The 24353-nt window shown below is 40.3% G+C and overlaps 2 protein-coding genes across 7 annotated transcripts in view; one reads left to right on the top strand and one right to left on the bottom strand.

Annotated features, from left to right (window-relative positions):
- Positions 1 to 19438, top strand: part of ST6GAL2 (ST6 beta-galactoside alpha-2,6-sialyltransferase 2) — a 191950-nt gene extending 172512 nt beyond the window's left edge. For 5 of the 6 annotated variants that reach the window (XM_054830512.1, XM_054830473.1, XM_054830520.1 and 2 more), the window contains one exon: positions 9535 to 14565. In XM_054830512.1, the coding sequence (XP_054686487.1) occupies positions 9535 to 9803 (269 nt within the window). In that variant the 3' untranslated portion in view covers positions 9804 to 14565. Of the gene's footprint in view, positions 1 to 9534; positions 14566 to 14617 lie in introns of those variants that run through there. The other variant, XM_054830484.1, reaches the window with a different exon arrangement.
- The window catches only part of LOC129208203 (pinopsin-like), a 92913-nt gene continuing 75354 nt past the window's right edge, over positions 6795 to 24353 (bottom strand). The window contains exon 4 of the mRNA XM_054830544.1: positions 6795 to 7147. Coding sequence (XP_054686519.1) covers positions 6920 to 7147 — 228 coding nt within the window. The 3' untranslated portion in view covers positions 6795 to 6919. The remainder of the gene's footprint in view (positions 7148 to 24353) is intronic.

The following is a 24353-nucleotide window of genomic DNA, read 5'->3' as shown; positions in this document are numbered from 1 at the left end:
TTAGGCAATTGCCATGGTGGCTTTTTGCAGTTGAATTTGTTGGTTCACATTTGGCTGAAAATTGGGTTTGTTAAATGAGTATTGATATGTTTACATCTCGTCTTGGACTTTGATATACTGCATTTTTCTCAGAAGAAATGTAACCACCCAACCACCAAATCTCAGATTTGGATTCCACTGGCAAATCCTAAATTGACAGTTGAGAAAAAGTCACTGTTGTTAGGGAAGGATTTTCCCTATCTTTTGGCAGCAGAAATAAGTGTTACCTGTTCACTTCCTATTAATACATTTTCCACTGTGAAGTAAAAACTCAGTCTTCCTCCCCTCTATCTGAACATATCAAAGCTCAGTTTTTAATTGAGGCCGATGGTGTATAAATCGGCAGTCTCTATTGTTACCATTTTGCTATAAGAAAACTGTTCCCATACCCTCCTTGGTAACCTATGTCAACAACCTAGTTCTAACCTTACGTTTTTGTTGTCTGAAGACCAAGACTAAAACTGCTCCCTTGAGTTTCTCGAGCATTGGATGGGATGATACATTAGCATTTGGAAAGTTTGGGGGCTTTTTAATAATGCCTAGACTATATACAGGCTTTTCTATGAAGATTTTGCTCCTGTCCCTTGTTTACTAACTGGATTTGCCAGGAATTTCTACTTACTGTAGTCCCTTGGTATGCTTTGCTAGCTTACCTTTTCTGAGGTGGTTTTACTTGAAATTCACATTTGTATATACCTGGCAGCTTTTGTCTTTTTAAAAAGCTAGTTGAAAGCTCTGTGGTAGTCCTTCTTTTTTTTCTTTTCTTTTCTTTTTTTTTTTTAACTCCCAAATCAAAAGGTGCTCTGTGTAAATTTTTACATTTTAGGTTGTCTGTGTAGGCGGTAGCCTTTGCTATGTGTTGTAGCTTTTAGCGTAGCACATGAACCACTGAACGCAAAATAACTAAGCCCAGATTACTTTATTGTCGGAAGAAAGAAAGGCTTGTTTGAAGCTTTACAGTTGACATTACAGATTTAACAGTTATGCGTCAGTAATAGTTGATAACATTATTTTAATTTTCATTTGCATGCATGGAGACAATAGTACAAGCAAGACTATCATTACACTGCAACTTTAGCAGATCATTGTATGACTAAGAACTTAAATTTAAAATGGCTTCAGAGAGCACGTTGAATAGAAGAATGCAGCTGATCTCCAGCTCTGCTTAGAAAAAATACGCTTGCATGAACCGAAAGAAACAATTCGACATATTAAGAGTTGCCTTTATTACTGTTACTTACTCAGCTGTTTGCCAGCAGTTGGTGAAGGAGCAGAATAGTGCTTACTCTTTCCAGCTCAGCCTTGTTCAAGTATTATCACACAGATAAATAATACCTCCAAATACATAAGCTTTAAATTCTTATTCTAATAAAAAGCACTCTGAAATTTGAGCATCTCCTACTTCCTGAAATACAGAGATAAAAGAGCAAACTCTCCTCTTACAGCACCCCAAATCACATTAAAAAAATCTTTACTATTCTAGTGTATCACCCAAATTTGAATAATACATTTAAAACTATATGATATTACTGGTCAGCATTTTCCAGTCTATGCTCATATTACGGAATATATTATTGTGATTAATGTATGGCTTTTTGCATTCAGTATTAAGTGATAAATACATCATTTGCTAGGTCTACTATATAATGCAAGTATCTATACATTAAAGATTGCAAGTATCGCACAATTTATTAAGCTTAGGTAGAGGGCCGTTTGGTGACAATTAAATTCCTTAATAAATACTTGCTTTTCTTGTGGTTAGTATTTGTCATAGTTCATGAATGAAACAGAGGTAAAAGAACACTTTTTTAGAAACATAGTATTTTAAAAACCCAGAGCTACATTTACTGTATGTTCCAAAGAATAACTGAGGCACATTTGGCCCAGTTTCAAGGAGTGACAGATTTTCCTGTGTTACCTGAAATCCAGTCAATAGAGACTACAGAAGTAGACTAACATACGGAAAACTGTATGTTCCAAATGTTTTATGTTTATTTGCAATTCTTTCAAGTGTACAGATTATTAAACATAAACTTACTAGTGTGTCTAGCTAAATTCTTTTCTGTAACTAAATTTGTGGTGGGTGTGAAATGAGACGCATTATGAGTATAATAATCAGATTATGTGTATTTAAATGTTTTCAGCATCTCTTACATTTTGTTAAAATGATGCTGAATTCTTGCTGAATGTTTGAATTACACTTACTATTCTAGATGCTTTCATACAGCATCTGTTGTATTCAGGTATATTAAACTATATTTTATTTACTGGTAAACTAGAGAACATTCTTTTTAAATTAGTGTGCTAACCTCAAAGCCTTATTGTACTGTACACAAGATGCATGTTGGAAATTCAAAACCTCTTCAGTCATTAAAATTTCCAAGAACAAATTGAAAAACATTTTCTCCTTTTGATTAGAATCCGTAGTATATGTTCATTTGTATAAACCATCCATGCAAGGAGTTTAATCTTAATTTAATTCTGGTTTAAATGTTTTCAGCGCAGATTGTAAAAGCTCAAGAGTTTATTTGTGCCGACTGGACTGAGTTTAAACCGTACCCAACACTTCCTGACAGCATAGATGTCTGCCAAATAGGAGAAAAAGAAGTAACACCTCTTTCTAAGGATTTGGAAATACTAATACATAATATTTTGAAATACGTAATACTTTATTAGCATCTAATCTTGTACTGTTATAACAAATTTGCAGGTTGACTGTTTCTGTGACAGCTACATAATTTCTTTGGAACAATATATTTTAAAATATTTTTAAAATAATATTGTATGCTCACAATCCTTTCTTTTTTTTTTTTTGTCCAATGTAGTATTCAGGAACATTGCCATTCAACTATAAAACATTCATAAAGCACATCTTTGAATGATCTACTATAAAGCAACTTTTCTCCACACAGGCAGAATTACTTTGCATTTTTCCATTTTCACAGTTGTAATTCCAAATGGGACTTTTGAAAATCCAGCAAGGGTATTAGAATTCGAGTAGCTTATACAGAAATATCTTCAGTTGTGATTTTGAACGTATGATTGCACCAGTCATGTTTGCTAAAGCTAAAACCATGCCAGATACCCTGACTTTTTCCTTATTATGAAATTTAAATTGGATATTTAAGATCTAAAAGTTTTAAAGCTTAAGCATCAGACGTGGAAGAGATCAGGTCTGATGGTCATTCTCGCACCTGCTTGCTGGTTTCAGAGTCATGCCTACAATATTATGCCTGCACACTTCAGTAAACTTCTGAAAAGGTTCAGCAGCTCCATTTCCATCCTTGGAGATACTCAGAACTGGGCTGGACAGGACCCTGAGCAATCTGATCTCACTTCCAAGTTGCCCCTGCTCTGAGGGGACTCCGAGCTGCCCGCACAGTTCCCTCCAGACCCCTCCGCAGATCTCATGGCAACGTCATCACGCAGACTGGCAATATTTCTGCTGGTTTGTACTGGACCTTAACGGGTTCTTGACCAATTTCCCTAGGCACGATAGTAATACTGCTACTACTAGATTAATCCAATTAATCTAGTTAATCTAGTTTTTACTGAGCTTTCTTAGGGCCCACTGATAAAAAGCAGACTTTGCGTCATGCCCCATGGACTTCTCTCAGCATTCATTCTAAGGAGTACTTCACCCTTTTTTGATGTTTGCATGCCATAGATAGCCTATAGGCTTTCCCTTTCAGGTTTTCCTTTTTCTTAAGCTGTGCGTGTCCTCTGGCCTTCCCTAAATACCTTGTAATTCTCTGTTTTCACTCCTATTTCTGTACCTTAATCCTTATGAGTGTAAAAAAAAAGCCATCTTCTCTTAGCTTAATGTTGCACGTAAAATGGCTTTCTGTTTATGGTCCATGGCTAGGTCAGTCAGAGAGCAGGACTCATGCCACCTAGCTTTAGATGCCTCCGGTGCAGGTCTGTATTTGTGTTAAGTCAGCTTCAGACTTACTAGAGCAAAAAAAAACAGGCATCTTTTAAATACGGCTGTGAGACCTGTGTTCCCCTCTACATGTGAAATTCTCATCCCATACTGGGAGTGCAGGTAGGACTCAGGCAGCACAGGTATCCACGCTGCCACTCAGGCTTCCCCTGCGGTCACCAGAAAGAAACACAAACTTCTGGGGCATGACTTGTATGATCCATTTTTAAATGCCTACTCTGGGATGAGTAGACACGTGCTGCTGCCTAAAAGTGCCCGCTTGCTTCTACTGACAGCAAAGGAGCCTGCGATACCTCTCTCAGGTGTGGGTAACTGCACCAGTGGGCACAGTCGGTCAGATGAATCACACCTTGTTTTCATTTCTTCTCACAGTGCTCTTGGAAAAGCCAATTACATTATTTTTTCAGGAAGCTCCAAAAGCTTCTGACCTAGGAGAGTGGAGGAGAAGGTGCTTGATAGCAAGAGCTGGATTCTTATTTTCAGTTTCTGCCTAGTTACTGGAGAGGAACAACACTTACAGGGAACAATTCATCCCATCCTAAAATAGACATCTAAAATAAGTCAGATGAATTGTGCCCTAGAAATACTGGTCTTCCACATTGTCTATAAAGAGTGCTTTAGACCAGCTACGTCAGAGATGGGCATGAACATCTCAGTGAGATTAATTCTGTCCAGACTATAAGGTGTTGGGACAATGACTATCTCATCGTCCTCGTGAATGTCTCCTTAGGTTACATGTAAGCCGGTCTGTGCTGTTTTATATGTAGTAATTGTGCATTGACTGAAAACTAACATAAGGACTGTGAGCAAAGACAAATATTGAAGTGTAGCATATGGAAATTCTTCACCCTACAGGCTGTCAGACAATTTGGTTTTCATTCATACTGATGCTGATGATCACAGAGGAGTGCTGAGATATGAAACAAACTTGCAGATGATACTGAATCAGGCAGTGATGTGAAAAGCACATGGATGAAAGAAATAAGTAGATAGGCATGTACTCTGTGGGCAAAATAGGGAAAGGAAATAAACTTGGAAACTACAGGTTAATATGTGTGGGAGGAAATGCAAAGAGATTTAGCCACAGAAGAGAAACCTGGGAATCGATAATACAGAAAGAGATGTGTAAAGGTAACAAATAGAATAACAAATGGGAAGCAAGGTAGGATTCACAGTGCAGACTGGCAAGCAAAACAGGTTAACAGAAGGAAGGTCTAGTCAGCAAGCAGTCAGGTGCATACCTCTTCTATATCTTTGTGATTGCATCCAAAACATAAAAGTTCAAATGTAATGTAAAAATATTTTGAGGATCATGTAAGTGCCAAAAAGCTATTAGTAATTTCAAAAAAAGTGTAAGATCACTGAAGGTAACTGGAGGAGATAAGGGAAGATGGCAAAACTGAGTTGTGAGGTAGATGAAAATACAGACAGCGTGGCACACTTAATACCCGCTGGATACAGACGTCAGTAACTCACTGCAATGTTGGTAACACCAAGCGAAGAGAGAAACTGAGTTAGAGTGGTACGAAAAAACATGGGCTCGAACGTGAGACCCGTAGCCCGGGGAGCTCTGTTGGCAGCCCTGTTTTAGGGACTTGAGGAAAACAAGCCAGACATGGCATTAGACAGTAAAGAAAATAAAAAATTAATATATCCTAGTACACGGATTGGTGTAAATGTACTCATGGTTTAAACTGCTGCTGTTCTTTTAGAGACAGTTGATTGATGGTTTTTGTGAACTTGTATTTCAGTAATGGCTGTACAACACTAGGGCTGTCCCCTGTGGAGGGGGGTTCACATCATCTAAGGCACAGGACAGAACGGAACTCATTTATTCCCTATTTTAGTGAGGACTCTATTCATACAAAGAAAACAGCTTCTTTTTGAAAAAGAGGGGGGAGGGTTGCTGATTTTATTTTTTTTTTTGCCTTCCCTCTCTTCCATCTTTAATATAGTGCTATCCCACCTTCTGTTTTTGAACGAAAGAGCAGGAGCAGATCATTCCAAGGGAGAATGTGGGGGCTGTGAGAGCTAAGCAGAGGGACCTACCTCCTCGGCTTCATGTAGATTGAGTGTGTAGTACTGCATGCCCTGGGATCTTGCCTGTGCGTGGCTGGGATGGGAGTGCTGGTTGTACCATGCCGTTGGTCTCTCTGGCTGGGGGTCTGTAGTGTTAGAGATGCTGAAGGAGAAAAAATCTGGCAATGACCACTGTTCTTCCCCAGAGTAGGATTTGGGCATTTGAAATGTGCACCAGGTCTGGAAGTCTCAGGAGTGCTCCCGTTTCCACCAGGACAGATAAGCCTCTCTAGCCCAGGGACGCCTCTGTATGTGGTAATCTCTACTCATTGTCTTAGCTCATCTTTCAGTTTGTTAACCCTGGACTTCAACACAAAGGTGTGCTGTAAATTAGCTGTTACCACTCAGAAACTACCCTGTCAAGTCACTGTCTTTTCTCCCTCAAAACATCATTGTCCAGCATGAGCATAACCTTCAGTGGACTGTCAGAAATTACAGTTATTTATGAGCGACCTAATCTGAAATCCCAAGACATGGACTGGATGGAACAAGGCAGGAAAGGCAAGGAGCTAAACTAGATAGCCCAGCGTGCCTTTTAGATTGATTCTGGAGGACATTGATCCACAGATCACTAAGAACTAAAGCTCTACCACTTCTAAGTGGTGCTCCATTAACTAATTTAGAGGGAAGTCAATGATACCGCTTAAAATGTAGTCATTGTTGAACCATACCTGTGGCGCTGTGGCCATCTTTACTGTTATTAAGGAAATAATAAGGGTCCCAATTTTTGTTCTTGACAGTTTTCCTATCCCACAAATGGCAACTGCCTTTATTAATTGTAAGGTTAGCTGGGTAACGTGGCAGTGAAATGAAACACACTCTGGTTAAGGCTTGTACTTTCCATCAGTGCCGATTCTCCTAAGACATCGGTGGTGCAGCTTTTGAAACTGGCTCCAGGCTTGGCTCTGGGTGCAGGAGAGAAGTCACTTTACTGTCTGTTTGTGGACGTGGTTCATTATTGCACACGTTTCCACCATCCATCTTCTGATTCAGCTGGATTACGGTTACCTTGGAGTGGCAGGTGGGCTCCCCGTCAGCGGAGGAAGGAGGTTGGCAGTGGAAAAGCTGACGAAAGCATTTGTAAAACTGAAACAACAAACAATTCCAGACATAGTTGCTAGGCAGGCTACAATTCAGAGCATCTCTCTAACAGCTTGGAGGCAAGGAAACATGGTTTATTAAGATCGTACTTTTTGCTCAAATAGGGATTAAATATTTTTTTCACCGTGCATCTATGTTTCTTGCTGCTTAAGACTAAAGTTCACCTACATTTGTGGACTTTTCCTTTGAAATTGATATGCTTAGCTTTTCTAAGACTGTAGAGTGTAAAGCTGTAAAACAATCTAAAACATTTTCAGAACCTTTCATTTATGATAAAAGAAGATTTAATCACAGAAGTAATTGGTTTTCAGTTACTTCACACATCAGGCAGGGAAAAAATCATTTTGATAATCTAATGATACACAGCAGGGAGAACATAAGGTTCTTTTCATTAGCAAGCCGTTGAAATCTCCGTGTTCCCAAACTGCAAACTAAACTTCAGAAAATGGCTTTGCTTAATTAACAAACCAAAATAATTTTTTATGTTAATTCATTTCACTTGTGAGATCTACCCAAAACACCTTTGATGCTTTATGAATCCAAAGCTGTTGTACAGAAAAAACTCAACAATTACATCAGTTCTCATTTATAAGTGCAAAGTGCGCAGAATTATACAGCTGCCTCCTCTGGGAGCTGACAGTCACATTCAATGGATAGGGATACCAGTAGTGCAACAAGTGCTTTAATACATTTTCTATCTATTTTTATTCTTTAAGTGAAATCTTAAAAAAAAAAAAAAAAAGGTGTCCAAAGCTTACTTGGTCATTTTCCTTTCCCATGGTTATGTGAAACAGAAGAGGCTCCCAGAAGCTGTGATTGATGTGAAAGTATTGCAGTTTAGACAGTGCTGTTGATCAATATCCGATATTAGTCCCTTTGAAAATGTGCAGTCGCAACAGTAACATTTCTCTCATTTCAAGGCTATAAAGACCTTCTGTTAGTACGGATTTACAGTTGTGCTATAGGAAAACAAAGTTTTCATAAGCCTACCTGTCTTTCTCCTGAATCTGTCCTGGTCTAGTTTTGATCTTGAGCATGGGATAAGGAGAGTAACAGCATCTCTGGGCTGTACCTAAGGTCAAAGTGAACCTTTGCCTGGCTTTAAACAGGAAATTAATTTCCATATGGCCTTTCTTAGCTGCTATTGGCACTGCTAATGATAGTTTGCCATTGACATGTGGCAGGAGAAAATGGGTTGGCATTTTGTGGACTCCTCCTTGCTGAGCAGGAGGTGGTCGGGGGCTTTTCCTCGTAGCAGCACTGCTCTAAGAAGGAATTCACCTTCCTCAGCCTCTCTCCGTGAGACTCCAGAAAATCGTTAGAAGCTTTTGTGGGCTTTTGTGACACCACCACATGGCTGATGTTTCTTTATATGCCATTCTGCCTGTATGTAGGCTGCCTTCTTGGTCATGTCTTCCTGCCCAGGGAGAAGCAAGTGGATGGAAAAAGCGGAATCGGTTCAGTTCCAGACTAAGACCAACAAACATTGTAATAGCGTGGAGATGTTTCAAGTAGTACATTGATACCCTAATATTGCCAACGATCTGAATGAACATCCAAAAGCTGTCAAGGGAAGAAACATGGAAGAAACAAGGGAAGAACTGGCCCATCTTTCTATTCTTGTTTCCCCTTGCCATGGTGTACAAAAAAGGAAAGGGAAATCAGTCAGGTTCTTCATAGCCTTGAAGATTATTAGTATGTATGTAAATATTCGCACAACACGGATATCCAAAAGCACAGAGGAGGACAGAATGGGCATACCTGGGATTTTTTTTGTATATCTCCTGTACGTGGCAGGTCAGAGTTCAGGTGTGGAAGTGGTGGAAGTACCAAGAAGAGCTCCTTAAAAGCACCAGACAACTGCTCTGTGTTTATGTGTGTGTTCTGCATTCTGCAAGTGAATGTAAAGACCTGGTCTGTCTTGCTAAACAGCTTCAAGAATTGATAATATACAAGAAAACCAAGAAAAGTGATCAGTTGACTCAAAAAAAAAAAAAAGCATGCAGCTGCATGAGGTCCCTGATTCTTGTGTGGGATGTTTTGTGGACAGGATGGGGTAAATGGGGAGAGGTGGGAGAGCAGTCTTCTCACTCAAGGAGGCAGATGGTGGTATGCAAGCCCTTTATAGGCTTTCTGCTCTTTCCTCATGATTGTTGTCCTACCCTGTCAACTCTACAGGGATTGCAATCTTTATGTATCAGGGACAAGTGGAAGCTGCTCTAATAAAAGGAACTATTACTTCACTTAACGATTTTACAGAAGTAATACAGCAAAGGAAAGCAGGAAAGAAAAACAGATTGGATGACTGCAGGGAAATTTCTGTGAGAAAGGTGAGATCTGGGGCTGACTTTTGTTTATGCTTCCTGCTCCAGGTATCCTCATCATGATGTCCATGTGTAACGAAGTGCACGTGTACGAATACATCCCTTCAGTTCGACAGACCGACCTATGTCACTACCATGAACTCTACTACGACGCAGCTTGTACCTTAGGGGCCTACCACCCGCTGCTCTACGAGAAGCTGTTGGTGCAGAGGATGAACAAGGGTTTGCAGGATGATCTCTATCGGAAGGGGAAAGTCATTTTGCCAGGATTCAAATCTGTCAAGTGCCCCAAACGAAACAATTTCCCACACTTGTAGAAGAGAGTCCTTCAGAAACAATGTGCAATAAGGTACTACTGTCGTACTATAAACAAGAAGAGAATACTTGAAAAATGTATCTTAGACCAATCTAGTCTTGAGTCTATAAATTGTAATTAAGTAGCAGGCATGAGAAATACTTCTTTTCTGAGCCTGAGTATTTATTACTGCTTTGCAAATAGTTAAAGAAAAAAAAAAAAGGCTTCGCTTATGAAAGGTGCAAAGGACATACTTAGGCAGAAATATAATGTATTGTTGTGGGTGTGACTGTCAGAATTTGTCAGTGGTCTCTTATGCCACATATGCTAGACTGTAACTTTTTCTTAAGGAACTTATTTAACTGCCAAACCTGGCATTGTGAAACAGCCTCTATTGTTTGTGTACAGAGCGGCCAGTTGAACAATGCAGTGTTTCTCATGGCTCCATGGGATTTTCACACTCTCAAGAATGACGTAATCACTAGTCCAAGCTGTGCAGTCATTGACTAGAGTAGACTTTAATTCCTGTTGGTACGCAGGCTCAGTTACAGGCCTCCGACTGTAGGGGGGCCTTATGGTGGCTAAGAAGTCAGCGCAGATGGAGATGGTTGTACACACAGCTAAACCAGTTAAACTACTGGAGGTGCTTTTGATGCCAGCCCCCCATGCTCACACTGACTGCATACGGCAGAGGGAAAGAGAAATGTCTCGTTTCTTTAGAGAGTAACAAACATATTTGTAACCCAGTCAGGAGAAAAACCTCTTCCCTGGGAGAACTATCACGAGGGTGTGCGTGAGATGGAAACGATGCCTTCCCCTGGTCTGCACAGATAAAGAAGATCCAGAGGAAGCCAAGGGAGGCTGTGCAGCACTCACACATCACGCTGAAGGCGAGCGCAGAGGGAGCTCACCTTTCTGCAGCAAAGATAACATTCAGGATTACAGACATCATTTTTTAGGTATTTCATTGGGATCCAAATCAAACTCAATTATTCACAAGTTACTGCTGTTAAGAAAGTATAGGGAGGTTTTTTGACACAGGAAGAGGCTATCAGCATTTTTTATTTAACGTTTGAAAGACTGCACCCCAGAGAAGCTGTAATGCCTGCAACAAACCTGACTATGGATTGCATATGGAGATAATTTGATGTTTTCCTTCATTACACACAATGAGAATATTCTCTAAGGCACTTCTAAAGATCTACCTGGTTACTAATATATTTAAAGCATTATTTTTCATGGCAAGACTTGAGTTTCAGATTTCCCAAGTGACAGGAGGTTAATGTTTTGGGGTTTTGTTTCCCACACAACTGTACCCTTTCTCTTAGGGTAAGTTCAGCAGGAACTTATGTATGAAAAAGCACAGCTATATCCTACTCATGTCCATTCAGTAAAAAGGTGGCCAGCTCAAAGAGGCACTGAAAAGAATAGCTGAGTGATTGCGGTGGAAAGTATTTTTTGTATTTTGTCTTAAGCAACAGAAAGGCAATTGAAGAGTGCACACTATTAATGACTATTTCCTCTTCAGTAGCAATGTAAGTATAATCACAGAATCCTTTTTCTCTCATTCTGCTCTTTGGGTCTGATGATTTTCCTTCCTCAAAAGTGAGGAATATGTGTCTTGCATAGGCCTTAGCCTTCTTTTCCTATGTAGTCTCTTAATTTGGGCTTTATGATCCTCTTAAGATTCTTTTGTTGACAGAAAGTATGTCCAGATGATCTAAAAATTGTACTTCTGTATTGTGTGGATAGCTATGTCCATAAATCATTTTGGTACATGTCAAAATGAATAGGTTTTACTCATATTAGCCTTAGACTCTGGATATATTACATGCTGATTTCTTTTTAATGTTATCTATGATGGCAACTTTTATTCTCAAAGTTAACAACACTGTTATTTAATCTTGTGGAGAATAGATAACCTACACAGAACTAATCTATTTTTCCATATGTTTGGTACCATGATTGCAAAACATATGAAGTTTGAACAGTGCAATCAAACATGTCTCTCTTTCCTGTACGCTGGATTAGCTACCACATGTTTGTAAAGGAAGAGAGTTGATTAGCTTTCTAGGACTAGTGAATATGCTACTTTTCCATAAGCTGGAAATTCTCATGTTCTGAAAAGAAGAAAGAAAAACCCGTATCATTTGGACTGGACTGCAACCACTAACCTTTAACTTTGATTTTCACGAAGAAGAAAAATACTAACTAACTGCATTACTCGACCACCCACAGCAGGATTATGTTGTATTATTCCCCCAGTAATTTGTCAGAATAATCAACATAACTGTTGTACAGAACAAGGCAAAGTTTCATGTAACAAGTGCTAAGCATACCTACTTAATACATCATTTAAATAATAATGCAGAACCAGGGCTGAGATGTTGTAAAATGAACTGTGTATTTTTAATTTACTGGACTGTGTGCATTCAAGCCCTCTCAGCAGAAATTTTTTCTTTGCTGTATCCGGCTTTATACAGCAGTCAGTGCTTCTTCCACAAGTGCGAACGTGGGTTCTGTAGCACCGTCACCTCAGAAGATGCTGCAGAGCTGTGCTGCCAGCACTTGCTTTCTCACAGAGGAAGACTGACTCGTGATGCCCATCTTCTTGAAAAAATAAGGATCCCCTGGCACGGCTTCCCAACACTGGTTTCCACTGTGATGTTTCACTGCTCTGCCTGCTCAGGCACCTTGTGGCTGCTTAAAGAGATTTTACCCCCCTACCTTGTCTTGTCCTCCTTCGGTTTTTGGCACAAGTGCAAGTGTGCGTGATCTGAGGGCTCAGCTCCACTTGCTGCGAGAGGGGAAGGGGCAGAAATAAAGGGGGAACATAAAGGACCTTGCAGAGGTGCTCACCTCACCACCGCTTACACTCTGTGGCGTTGGCGGTTTCTGTAAGAGCACACCAAGTATTTTTGCATTTATGGGCATTTCCCCATCCCTCGCAAGGGCAGAGAGATCTTTACAAAGAATCACATTCAGTAAATTTAAAACAACGAGGAGGTGTGTAGTAACACTGAACCGTGTATCTTTTAATAATAATAACAACATGTGAAAGTGCTGGGTTTAGGTACATGTATAAAATGCAGACAGTGTGAAAGGATTTTCCAACCAGATCGTGGAGGGGGGGTGGGGGGTGGGAAGAAGATGCAGGCATGGCTTCGTAGCTCTCCCGTGTGGCTGTTTCAGCCTAACGGAGTGGAACGGCATCGTAAATGAGAGGTTTGCCCACACCCGGCTCCTGAGGCGCATCATCAGCCAAGCAAATGCCTCTGCTAGTGGAGCCCTGAGCTCCCTTCACACTTGTTGCAATCATGCAGGTTTTAAATTTGTGGAGTTTTACTGACAAGTAGGAGTAAGTTGCCTTCAGAAGCTCTTGAGCCTCATTTCTGTGCCCTGGTGCTGTGGACAGCAGTTGCACTTAGCTGAAACAAACCAGAAACGCAGCAGCAGCTTAAGGAAACGTGCCGAGTTTATGCTGAATTTCATTATGCTTTTTTTCCCACTGTGAATTCTGTAGCTTTTCTGACTTGCGGTGCTCTATCATTTTATGCATTCAGCCTTTGGATGGTTAAATCAAGGTATTCTTCTGTTTATTCAAGGAAAAAAACCTGGAAGATTTTGCCTCATTTTGAGCCAAAATCTTTTTTCTTAGAAAAAATTATTAATTGTTCCATTCCTTTGTAGTTCTAAAGCTTACCTGAGCATAAACTCACAGCTCAGTCAGTCCTTGGATTAAACTACTCCATCTTCTTTTTCTCCCTTGCTGTGCAGTTTTATGCTATTGAAACTCTGGTAAAGTCAGTGAAATTACAATGATAGAAGAAATACGTACCTTTGGAGAGAGAGGGGGGTGATTTACACACTCTAATCTACACCCTCTCTGTAGAAGTTTAGCTAAATCATTGCCCGTCTTTGGTCAGGACACTTTCTTTGAAAACATCCAAATTTTGAACTTGTTGCAGTAGATTTCTTGCCAAAGTCAGCCAAACCAAGATGTTTTTTTTTTTTTCTTAAATGAAGACAAGTGTCTACATTCAATGGTTGCACAGACTGAACACAGTAATTTTAGAGATGGATTGAATTAAACAGGAGTTCAAAACACATGTAGACCAATATGTAGTGGGGTTTCTCTTTTTCATTTCCTTTTTCTTCAGCATTTTTAAGGATGGAAAAATGCCATTTGGACAGTGACACAGATGTACCATGAAAGGAATATTAAATGCATTGACTGCAAAAATAAATGGCTACTATTTTCCCCTTCATGCTCTCTAAAGTTGATGCATATTGAATAAATTAAATTGTTTTTTGAAGTAGGTAATTCAGAAGACTGTCATTAGAAAGCATCTGAATCTTTCCTGGGAGCTATCCTCTCACACACAAGGAGGATACCTGATTTAACTGTTTGAAATTTCAAGTAGCCCATGTCTGGGCATACCTGCATCATTGAATGAATTTTGACACTGCAAATTTCTTCTCTCTGGCTTAGTGATCAGATTCAGAGTTTTGTTTTTGAAATAAGAGTTGTGTGTAAAAGCCTTACATTTGTCCATATCATGTCATCACTCTTACAATATGTAGTCATTGGAACTATTCAAATATAGACTGTGTACTTTTTTAATAGCTTTGAGAATTATTTTGTATGATGATTTTTTTAAATGAATGTGTACTCTAATAACAAAGCTTAAGATTTTACAGGAGTCACATTTTTAAGCAGTGTTTGTATACATTTTAACACTTTTTATATTTTCTATTATGATTTTGTATATTTTTATGTATGCACAGTGTACAGATTTTTTCCTGTAAATAAAACATTTGTTTTCATTTGTTTAGGAGTCCTGGTCTTTTCATACTGCCTTGAGTGAATGACACTGAACTACAGATGGCACGAAACAGGGAAGGTGCCTGTCGGTTCTGCCCACAATTGCAATGAAATCTCAAATGGAAACGGACAGATGGGCTAACAAGTAGCTTTCACAGTAAACTACGGAAAGCAGGCAAATGTTGTAAAGCTAGTTTTATTCTAAAATGAACATGTTTCCCCAAGCAGGTGCTGTAGGTTTCCCCTGGGAGAATATACCATACTGCTCTAGCTTTGGCAATAAATTTCTTGGGAGAGTCAAGCCCTCTAAGGAGGTCACGCTCTGGTGACTTGATGCTGTACTCAAAATGCTGGTGAACTTCAGCTAACGGCTGTGCCACCCATTCAAGGAATCCAGCGTCATGTCTTAAAGAATAAGAACAGACTTTTTTATCAATTACTGATTAAAATGAAAAACAACTTACTAAAGGGAAAATATAACTTGCCATTCAGTCTGTGATGCAATACCATACAATTTAACCACTACAAGTCTGCTTACATCCATTAAATGTGAGGCATTCTGCTGCTTTTGGTAGTCTTTGAACTACGCAGTGGCTGGAGTTGGGCCAAGAGAGGTGACAGTCACTGTTTTCATCCCAGGGAGTCACTGTGATTCCATGCCGAGAATAAAGCCAGTTACACATTAGCGGAACGTTAAAAGTGGGATTGCTGTCGCATAAACTCCTGGTAGCCAGTAATCACGCAGCTCATCCTGTGTGTTACACCACCTCCTGGCAGGCAGGGTTGAGGGCATAATGACTATATGTCATGATATACAAGTAACACCTCTCAGAAGACTCAGAACAACGAGCTACACTAGGGCATAAACTGAATGCTGGGATGCATGAATGAAGCAATTAATTGATGCTTTTCAAATCCATCAGCTTTGCTTTTACTCTGCTTTTTTCATTTAAAAAAACAACAACAAAATATGATCACTGTATTTCATCTGATAAAATGCTCAGTAAACTTCATTGTCTATGACATGGGAGAGGATATTGTCTCAGTGCATACAAACCAGCATCTCAGCAGGAGGTTGAAACCCATGAACTACATTGCGTTGGGTAGAGAGAACATCTTGCTATACCCTCTATTCTTTAGCAGTGACAGCTATAGGAGGTGTGACATTACCTTTCTGATCGTATCTCAGGGAACCTTGGAGGCAACCCATGTCCAGGATTCATTCCCAAAGTCAGACTGCCCCTTTCTGAACAATATTCCTTTGAAGGAGGCACCTTCTATCTTTTTATTCATAGGAGTCAGCTGTTTCGCTTGAGCAGCTCTGAGGGGCATAGTTCTCTGACAGACTGAACTTCATACAGGCGTTTTGGTCTGTTTATCTGCGTTATTAGCTCGCCTGTTGTGACCTGGCTGAAAGACATGTCTCTGGACGATTCCTCCAACTTGCTGTCTTGACTGCAGCATGAACCTGTTGAACAGCTAGACAAGTGAGAGAGGAGCCAGTCTTTTGCTATAATCACACCCGCCACCTTCTTCTGCAGGAAACTGCACCTGGAGCAATGATTAAGTAGTGGCTTACTGTGGGACTACTTCATCCCTCAATACGAACAGTCCACTAACACTTGTGATTTGGATGGACTTCTAGCTCTCCTAACATCTTGAATTTTCCAGGGTGACTAGTGGATAATTTGATCGTTTCATCAGAATAGCATGGGTTTATCTGCTGCACCCCAAAACCTACTAATGTCCACTCCATGCATGTATCTTTCCTTATTTTTAATATTTCCTTATTTTAATATATAGATTCTACTTTCTTACAGTGGTAAGTTACTCCAGATAGAGCACTTCAAAGGAAATGCTTTTTCTTTTCAAAGAAAGCACTTTACCGCAAGTACAGCCTGACCCCTAAGCTTCATGCCTTGATACCCAAGGCAAGTCAGAAGAGCATGCCCTGTTATTGCTTTTTCCTAAAAATATGCTAATGTTCAAGTAGTTGCTTATTAAGTTTGATGGAAATACTAACTCAATATATTAAAATGACGGAACCAACTGTAATGCAGTGATATAGTGGTGGGGTTTCCCTGGAGGCAGAGTAGCCACCAGAGAACTGGCAGTACACGTAGGTTGTGACAAATCACAGGGGGAGCCATTGCTGGTGGATTGCTGGGTTCTTAAAAATTATAAAAGTAAAGACAGGGATCCAGAGGAAGGAAGGGGGAGAGACAAGGAATGATGAAGCATAGCAAGGGAGGAGAAAGCAACAGCTAGAAAGATACACCATACAAGATGCAGAGGCAGAACTGCTGCTTTTTCCTAATAGACACTTAATTGGTGTTGGCTGTTTGTTATGTTTTTTTCTGTACGTTTGGAGAGGAACCCAACTCATCTGTTGGTGCTCATCTTGCTGCTGTCAGGTTTACTGTGGTGTGATGTGATCTTAAAATTAAGAACTAAGGTAGAGTTATGAGCAGTAATTGACTTCTGCTGAGGCTCAGCTTCTTTGTAAACATGAATCCCACAAATTAAACTGAGACAAGACTAATGTCAGCAGAGTTGTGGGGTTATACTGCTACACGCTGAACAGCCTCCTCTATGTGCTTATAGTCATCTGTATAACTGAAATAAGAAAACCCATTTCCTCTGGTGACCTGTTTCTGCGCATAGACAAATATGAGTCAAATACCCTCTTGGTTACAGGATGCTGACAGATAAAGGATAATTACTGTAGCAACAACTCCTTATATGCTTGTGAGAGGACTCCAGAAACCCTGAGGGGTTCAGGAGGGCAGGCAATAGACATCACAGCTGCCTTGATTTTATGGAAGCAGCCAGAGGGGAAAATTGCTACCAGTGCTGACTCCGGGCTGTGTCAGCTGCTGTTAATTGCCTTGCTCTGAGACAGTTATCTGACTGCAACTGAGCTGCCTGATTAAAATATTTTGCTGCCCACCTTCTAAACAGTGGGTTTTTTCCACCCTCAGTCCTGGTGCATGTGGTGTACTGGCTATATCTTGAACTGTTGCTACCATGTGTAGCAGGTATGTCTCCTGGACCGGTGAGGTCCTCGTGGGGGGCGGGGAATGGAAGAGGTTTGGGGATTTCTGAATTGTTTTCTGTAAAACTAGAAGACTTTGTCTTTTACGCATTGGTTAGTCATTCTTACAGCAGTTCACGGTAGCGTAACATGAACATGCCTCAAGAAGTTAGAGTTCATGACTTTTGAGTTATCTGATGTTTTGTAGACTGGGTGGCATTCCTGATCCAAAGTGTCTACATCTTGGATTAAGACAGGGATAGTAGGAAGAATTTTTGGCAAGTTAAGAAAAGAAACATGAGATGTGTCTCTTGTACGAGTTAAAAGTGCCTGAGGTCTGTCCCTAGGCCCAACCTTGCTGCCCACGAAGCACGTGAGCCAGGAGGCTCATGTAAGGTGCTGCTATCCTCAGCATAAGGAGGACAGATGTATGGGCAGACGACCAGGAAGGAAAGGTGGGGAAAGTTCTGTTCTCTGCCTGTTTCTGAGCCTGCTTTTTCAGAAAAGAGGACAGGAGGCTTTTGCCTGGATCAAGCAATGTTATTTTTCTTCCCTAGCAATATTCTTTTCTGGAGGTGTTGGGTTGTTTTTCAGTTACTTTCAGTGCTTGTTTTCTTCTATACAAATGAAATTATAAGCAATCTAATGGACCTAATTTAGACTTTACAAATGCATGGGGCTGAATGTAGCTATGAGGCCATTAGGCATTTTAATGAGCAGCTGGAGCATCCCAAGAATGGTAGAGATGAGAAGAAAACAAATCAATAAGCTGTTACCAAAATAATACTAACAAAGTTGTTCCATGGTAGAAGAGCAGGGAAGGCAGAAACAAAAGAGCATATACCAATGTCTGAGAAATATTACCTTATTTTCCTGGATATAGCATACTATTCAGATAATCCTTGGTCATTTATAAGTACCCATCTTAGATAATTCCTCATGAAATATGCTCTCTCATATAAAGTGAACAAAGTGAGAGATCAAAGCTGCAGGGATCATAAACTAGGGATAGTTATTTTGTTAGAGGAAAACAGAAACTTTTCTTCCCCCATACTTCAATGTAACCAGCATGGCTGCTGCATTTCAAAGGGACTGGTGGTGCACATGAAAGCACAATATTAACAACGCTACTATGTCTTTAAGGCACACTGGTTTAAGACAGCACAATTGCTTTCAATGGGGTTTATCACTGCAGGAAAAAAAGACCAATTGTCATATTTATCTCGCACATGCTCTTCCCTGGCCTTAAATAGAGCTACTAAAACCCATACAGTAGACAAAAGGGGTAGCGTATGTGAAGTTAATTCCTCCTACCTAAAAGAAACTTAAGAAGGGTTTCCTAAAGCAATGTGAGGAACAAAAACAGGCAAAGAACTTCAGAGAAGAGCAACAAAATGGATCCTGCCTCTATTTCCTATTCCCATTTCATTAAGTCAGAATTGTTTAGGGCTTTGCAGTGTGATTGATGGATCCTGACTGACAGAGGCAGCAGCAAATTTACCAGTCCCTACAGTAACATTTTACTTCATGAGGAGGAATGAAGGGTCTATTACTACTGTAATATGGGATGAGTGATTCCAGATCATTTTGAAATAACTCCCATTTTGCTGAAAGTTCAAAGTATAACAACGAGAAGTATTTTGACACTTGAAAAATGTGTTTATTTAGTCATAGTCAATATGCTGTTCTGCCTACCCAGTTTCTTCTTGTATTTTCAGTTCTTCACTCATGGACTCTCGATCAGCCCACAAGGATTAAAAGAGACTCCAGCTGTGATAGGTTTATGCTGATATATTCCTGCCCCAATTCTGCTAGGACTAAAGTACATTAATAAATACTTGTAGAAATATGATCTTGTGTTCCTTTGTGCTGTGGTTTATAAGCTCCCTATCCTTGGCTATGTGTGTAACACATGTTTAGGGAAAACGGTTCTTCCAGATGTTCCTTACAGAATTTCATTTATGCTAAGACCAAGAACACTGCACAAGGAAATCCAAAGCCTTATTATCATGAAGTTATTTTTGTAGTGCAATACCATTGACTATCTTCCCTTGTGAATCACTCAGGGTGTTTTTGCTTGAGGGTGGGCCATTGTCTTACACTCTGCTAACACTCACATGCACACAAAAGCAGCTTTTGGGCATTTTATCTACTGAGTCTTCCTAAGCACTGTCTTTCATTAGTGCTGAGGACTAGAGGAAAGCAAATGTCACTCTGGCCTTCAAGAAGAAGGACCCAGGAAACTACAGGCCAGTCAGCCTCACCTCCATCCCTGGAAAGGTGATGGAACAACTCAGTCTGGATGTCATCTCTAAGTATGTGGAGGAGAAGAAGGTTATCAGGAGTGGTCAACATGGATTCACTAAGGGGAAATCATGCCTGACCAATCTGATAGCATGACTGACTGGCTGGATATTGTCTCCCTTGACTTCAGCAAGGCTTTTGACACCGTCTCCCATAACATCCTCACAGGCAAGCTTAGGAAGTGTGGGTTGGATGGGTGGACAGTGAGGTGGGCTGAGAACTGGCTGCACGGCAGGGCCCAGAGGGTTGTGATAAGCGGCGCAGAGTCCAGTTGGAGGCCTGTAGCTGGCAGGGTGCCCCAGGGGTCAGTGCTGGGTCCGGTCTTGTTCAACATATTCATCAATGACCTGGACAAGGGGACAGAGCGTACCCCCAGCAAGTTTGCTGATGACACTAAACTGGGAGGAGTGGCCAATGCACCAGAAGGCTGCACTGCCATTCAGTGAGACCTGGACAGGCTAGAGAGTTGGGCGGAGAGGAACCAAATGAAATTCAACAAAGGCAAGTATAGAGTCCTGCACCTAGGGAGGAATAACCCCAAGCACCAGTACAGGTTAGGGGTTGACCTGCTGACCTGTTTAGCCTAGAGAAGAGAAGACTGAGAGGGGATCTCACCGAAGCTTATAAATACCTAAAGGGCAGGTGACAAGAGGATGGGGCCAGACTCTTTTCAGTGGTGCCCAGTGATAGGACAAGGGCCAATGGGCACAAACTGGAACACAGGAAGTTCCATCTCAATATGAGGAAAAACTTCACTTTGAGGGTGACAGAGGACTGGAACAGGCTGCCCAGAGAGGTTGTGGAGATATTCAAAACCCGCCTGGACGTGATCCTGTGCAACCTGCTCTAGTTGAACCTGCTTTAGCAGGGGGTTGGTCTAGATGATCTCCAGAGGTCCCTTCCAACCCCTACGACTCCATGATTCTTACGAGCCCTCCCTTCCCCCAGATTCCCATACCACCTGCCCTGTTGCTACAGCTTCTGTTGTCCAAAATGATCTTTCCATCAGTTGCTATGAATGACATACTGGATGTGCTCTAATATGGGAATGCTGGAAGAACTTTTTAATTACCAGATACACATCTTGCTGCTGGATGAGGACTTTTGTTACAGAGCTCACACTGTTTTTCAGGCAGAGAGCTACAGTGTGGTAAGTGGTGGGTATAAGGGATGGAAACCAAGTCTTTTCAGTTATTTTGTCTTTATCTTGGTTTGCAGCCAGTTAGGTATTGATTTTACCCAAGACAGAATTAGAAATTACTGAGGGTGGTTTGATTTGTGACTGTGTTTTGGTAGCAGTTGTTTTGTTTCATGTGTAATGCAACAACAGAACCGATTGGGTTGAGAAATCAGAATTTCTGTTGTGACAGAATTCTTAGTTCTTCTACAATGTCTTTCTTATCTTGGACAAAGCCAAAACAGGTTGTCAAAAAGTTCCAGACAAAACCTTGGACTGTCAAAATATCCAATTACTGGTAGATGCCTTCAGAGAATTATAGTTCAGATTCATTCTGAACCTCTTCCCCTATAAACTAGATCTCTGGGCTGGTCTACATTTCACCACATGTCTTCCCCTAGCTGAGCCACTGCTATTCCTGCACTGGTGCATGGGGGATGCAGTCTGGTAAGGGAGCTTGATCTGCCTGGGTGAAGGACAGTGCTTTTCACTGAAGATACATTTTACAAGAATCAAGGTGTAGAGGCTTAGGCATGGAGATCTGGCCTGAAATGAGACCTTTTGTCCTTATTTTTTCCACGCTGAAAATAAAATTTGCAAAATGAACAGCTTCTAATTTGGCAGAAACCACATTTTGCACTGAGAAAATGCGTTAATGGGAAATTGCCCAACAAGTTACAAAACTGCCTGATTTTTGTTTTATAACTCACATAGAAATCCCTTGATTTTGATGTTGGTCATCACTGAGAGAGAAGGCACTGAAGGTGAAAAGGAAGACAAGTTGTACATGTTTTTGGTTAACCTTTGAGTCCTACTTGTAGTGTATTCCTATTGGCCTAAAGCCAGCATACACAGAAGTCTTATAAAGCCCTGGGTGATTTGTAAGGTCTTGAGTAAGTATTTTGCCTAAAGGATAAAAAATTACATCTGAAGCAGGGTCATCTGTAAAGTACTCAGTATACAACAGTTGTACCCTATATAATGGACCTCTGCATATTTCTATACACCCATTTCTGAAAATCTGGTCCTAGTTAGATAAAGGGATTTAAGAAGTCACTGTAGAGCTGATGTTCTTGTTTTCAGTTCAGATTCTGAAGATAGCAATAGTCAAGAGAGCTAAGCACTGCAAACAAGACAGAAACAAGAAATCACTCCTAATGCATTGAAGTGTTGGTCCTCTACTAACATCCAGTGAATTCCTAAGAAGTTGTTTCCCAGATGAAATACAAGCTTGATTAACAAAAGGGTTGTCATTTGAATAATTGGGGTTTTATTTGAATTTTTCATAATTTCAGAAAGCTATAAGACTTATTACCAGGGAAAAATAGAAGAGGAAAGCACTATGAAGCCAACGTGTCATTCACTGGAGTGTTGCTTTAGCTACTGCATGCTCATGCCACAAGAGTGGCCCATTGCCTACAAAGCAAGGGAATGCAACTAATGAAAGACAGGACCTTTGCAGGACTGCTTTTGCTATGACTACATGTTAGTGATGGCAACTGGGCATATTCTTGGTCACAGGCATTTGCACAGTATCAAGAGCACTTTTGAGCATGAGATTATGTATAGCAAATGGTAGGACTAAAGATGTTTGTAATTGTGTTTAGATTTGACATCAGTAGGATAGGATAGGATAGTTCCAGGTGGAAGAGATTTACAACAATTTTCTAGTCCAATTGCTTGATCACTTCAGGGCTGACCAAAAGTTAACACATGGTATTAAGGGCATTGTCCAAATGCCTTTTAAACACTGACAGGCTTGGGGCATCAACCTCCTCTCTAGGAAGTCTGTTCCAGTGTTTGACCACCCTCTCGGTAAAGAAATGCTTCCTAATGTCTAGTCTAAACCTCCCCTCATGCACCTTTGAACTGGTCCTACACGTCCTGTCACTGAATAACAGGTAGAAGAGATCAGCAAAGATGAAGAGCCTAGGTCACTGGAGGAAATGAAAAGAACTAAACTATTTCAGCCTAGCAATATGGAGACAGAAGATGATCTGTTTGCGGTGTCCCAGTATAAAGAAAAGACAACTACCAAAGAAGAAGGGCTCTTTGAATAAATCAGAAATAAAGGTTTATAAACTGTCTACAAATAAATTTAGTTTTAAAGCAGTTACTATACAAAACATCAGAGGAACAAAGCTCTGCAACAGTTTCTACTTCAAAAGACAAGGAACCTCAAACTTGTTTTCATTTGGCCACTGTCAAATTTCTGAATTGCATTAAATGATGCAGTTTATAATGAAAAGGGATTTATTCTAATGAATCACAGGTCCAGTATCGTTTTATGTTGTATTTTCCATACTGTGGCAACCATTATTTCCTTGAGTACAGCAGCTTTTTTGCCCTGAAGGAAGAGGGCATCATGATTAAATCATAAAATAAAGTTCTACAGATTTGAATTAGACTTGCCATGCAAGTTCATGAGGTTTTGAGCAGTAATCTAACCTTTGATCCTCAAATTTCTCTGCTGTAAAACTAGGATGATGATAATTATCATCTGCTTTACAAGGATACTGAGGATTAAATCAATTAACAATATTTGTTTAGAGGAGGTTACATGCCAAAAAATATTATCTGACTAGGAAATCTCATTTTGCTTTTTTCTTCATTCACCTAATCTGAAATGATTGTTGCTTGAATTGTTAGCTGGATACATGACTGCAAAGATATACCTGGTGGACACAGTAAAACTCTGAGAAGTAATATGTCAGCTGACACAAAATGTACAAAAATGTCCTGCTCTGGATAAAATTTTAGTATTATGCCACTGCCACATCACTAGAGATTATTCAGTGATTGAACAGGAGAGGAAAATGAGAGGTTCTCTTACCTCCAGGGTTACACTTAATTTTTCAAATCTTTTTCATCTGTTGAATTTGATTGTCCTCATAAAGAACCTAAATTCTTTTTTTATATAATCTGTTGTATTGCATTAGAGTTCTGTTTTCTTCAGCTGACCTATGCCTACATTTCAGCTTTGAAATGGTAGGTTGCAGCAAATACATAGCTGGAGTCCTACTTGTAAAATGTGGACATATAGAAAAGCAGAAGCATTAGAATGAAAATGGGGGATTCTGAGGCTAAATTAATGCTTGACCTTAGCTGGACCAAGCGGTGGGTTAAAATTCAGTCTGATCCCTGACCTGGCATTGCAGCTGAGATCACTGCAACAAAAGATCCCATAACATCCATTCAGTATGGCTTAGCAACGCTTTTTTGAAGAGTAGCA

Source organism: Grus americana, chromosome 1 (assembly GCF_028858705.1).
Source record: "Grus americana isolate bGruAme1 chromosome 1, bGruAme1.mat, whole genome shotgun sequence".
NCBI lineage: Eukaryota > Metazoa > Chordata > Aves > Gruiformes > Gruidae > Grus > Grus americana.
The sequence above is the reverse complement of the archived record's forward strand: the minus strand, read 5'-3'. Positions and strand labels throughout refer to the sequence as shown.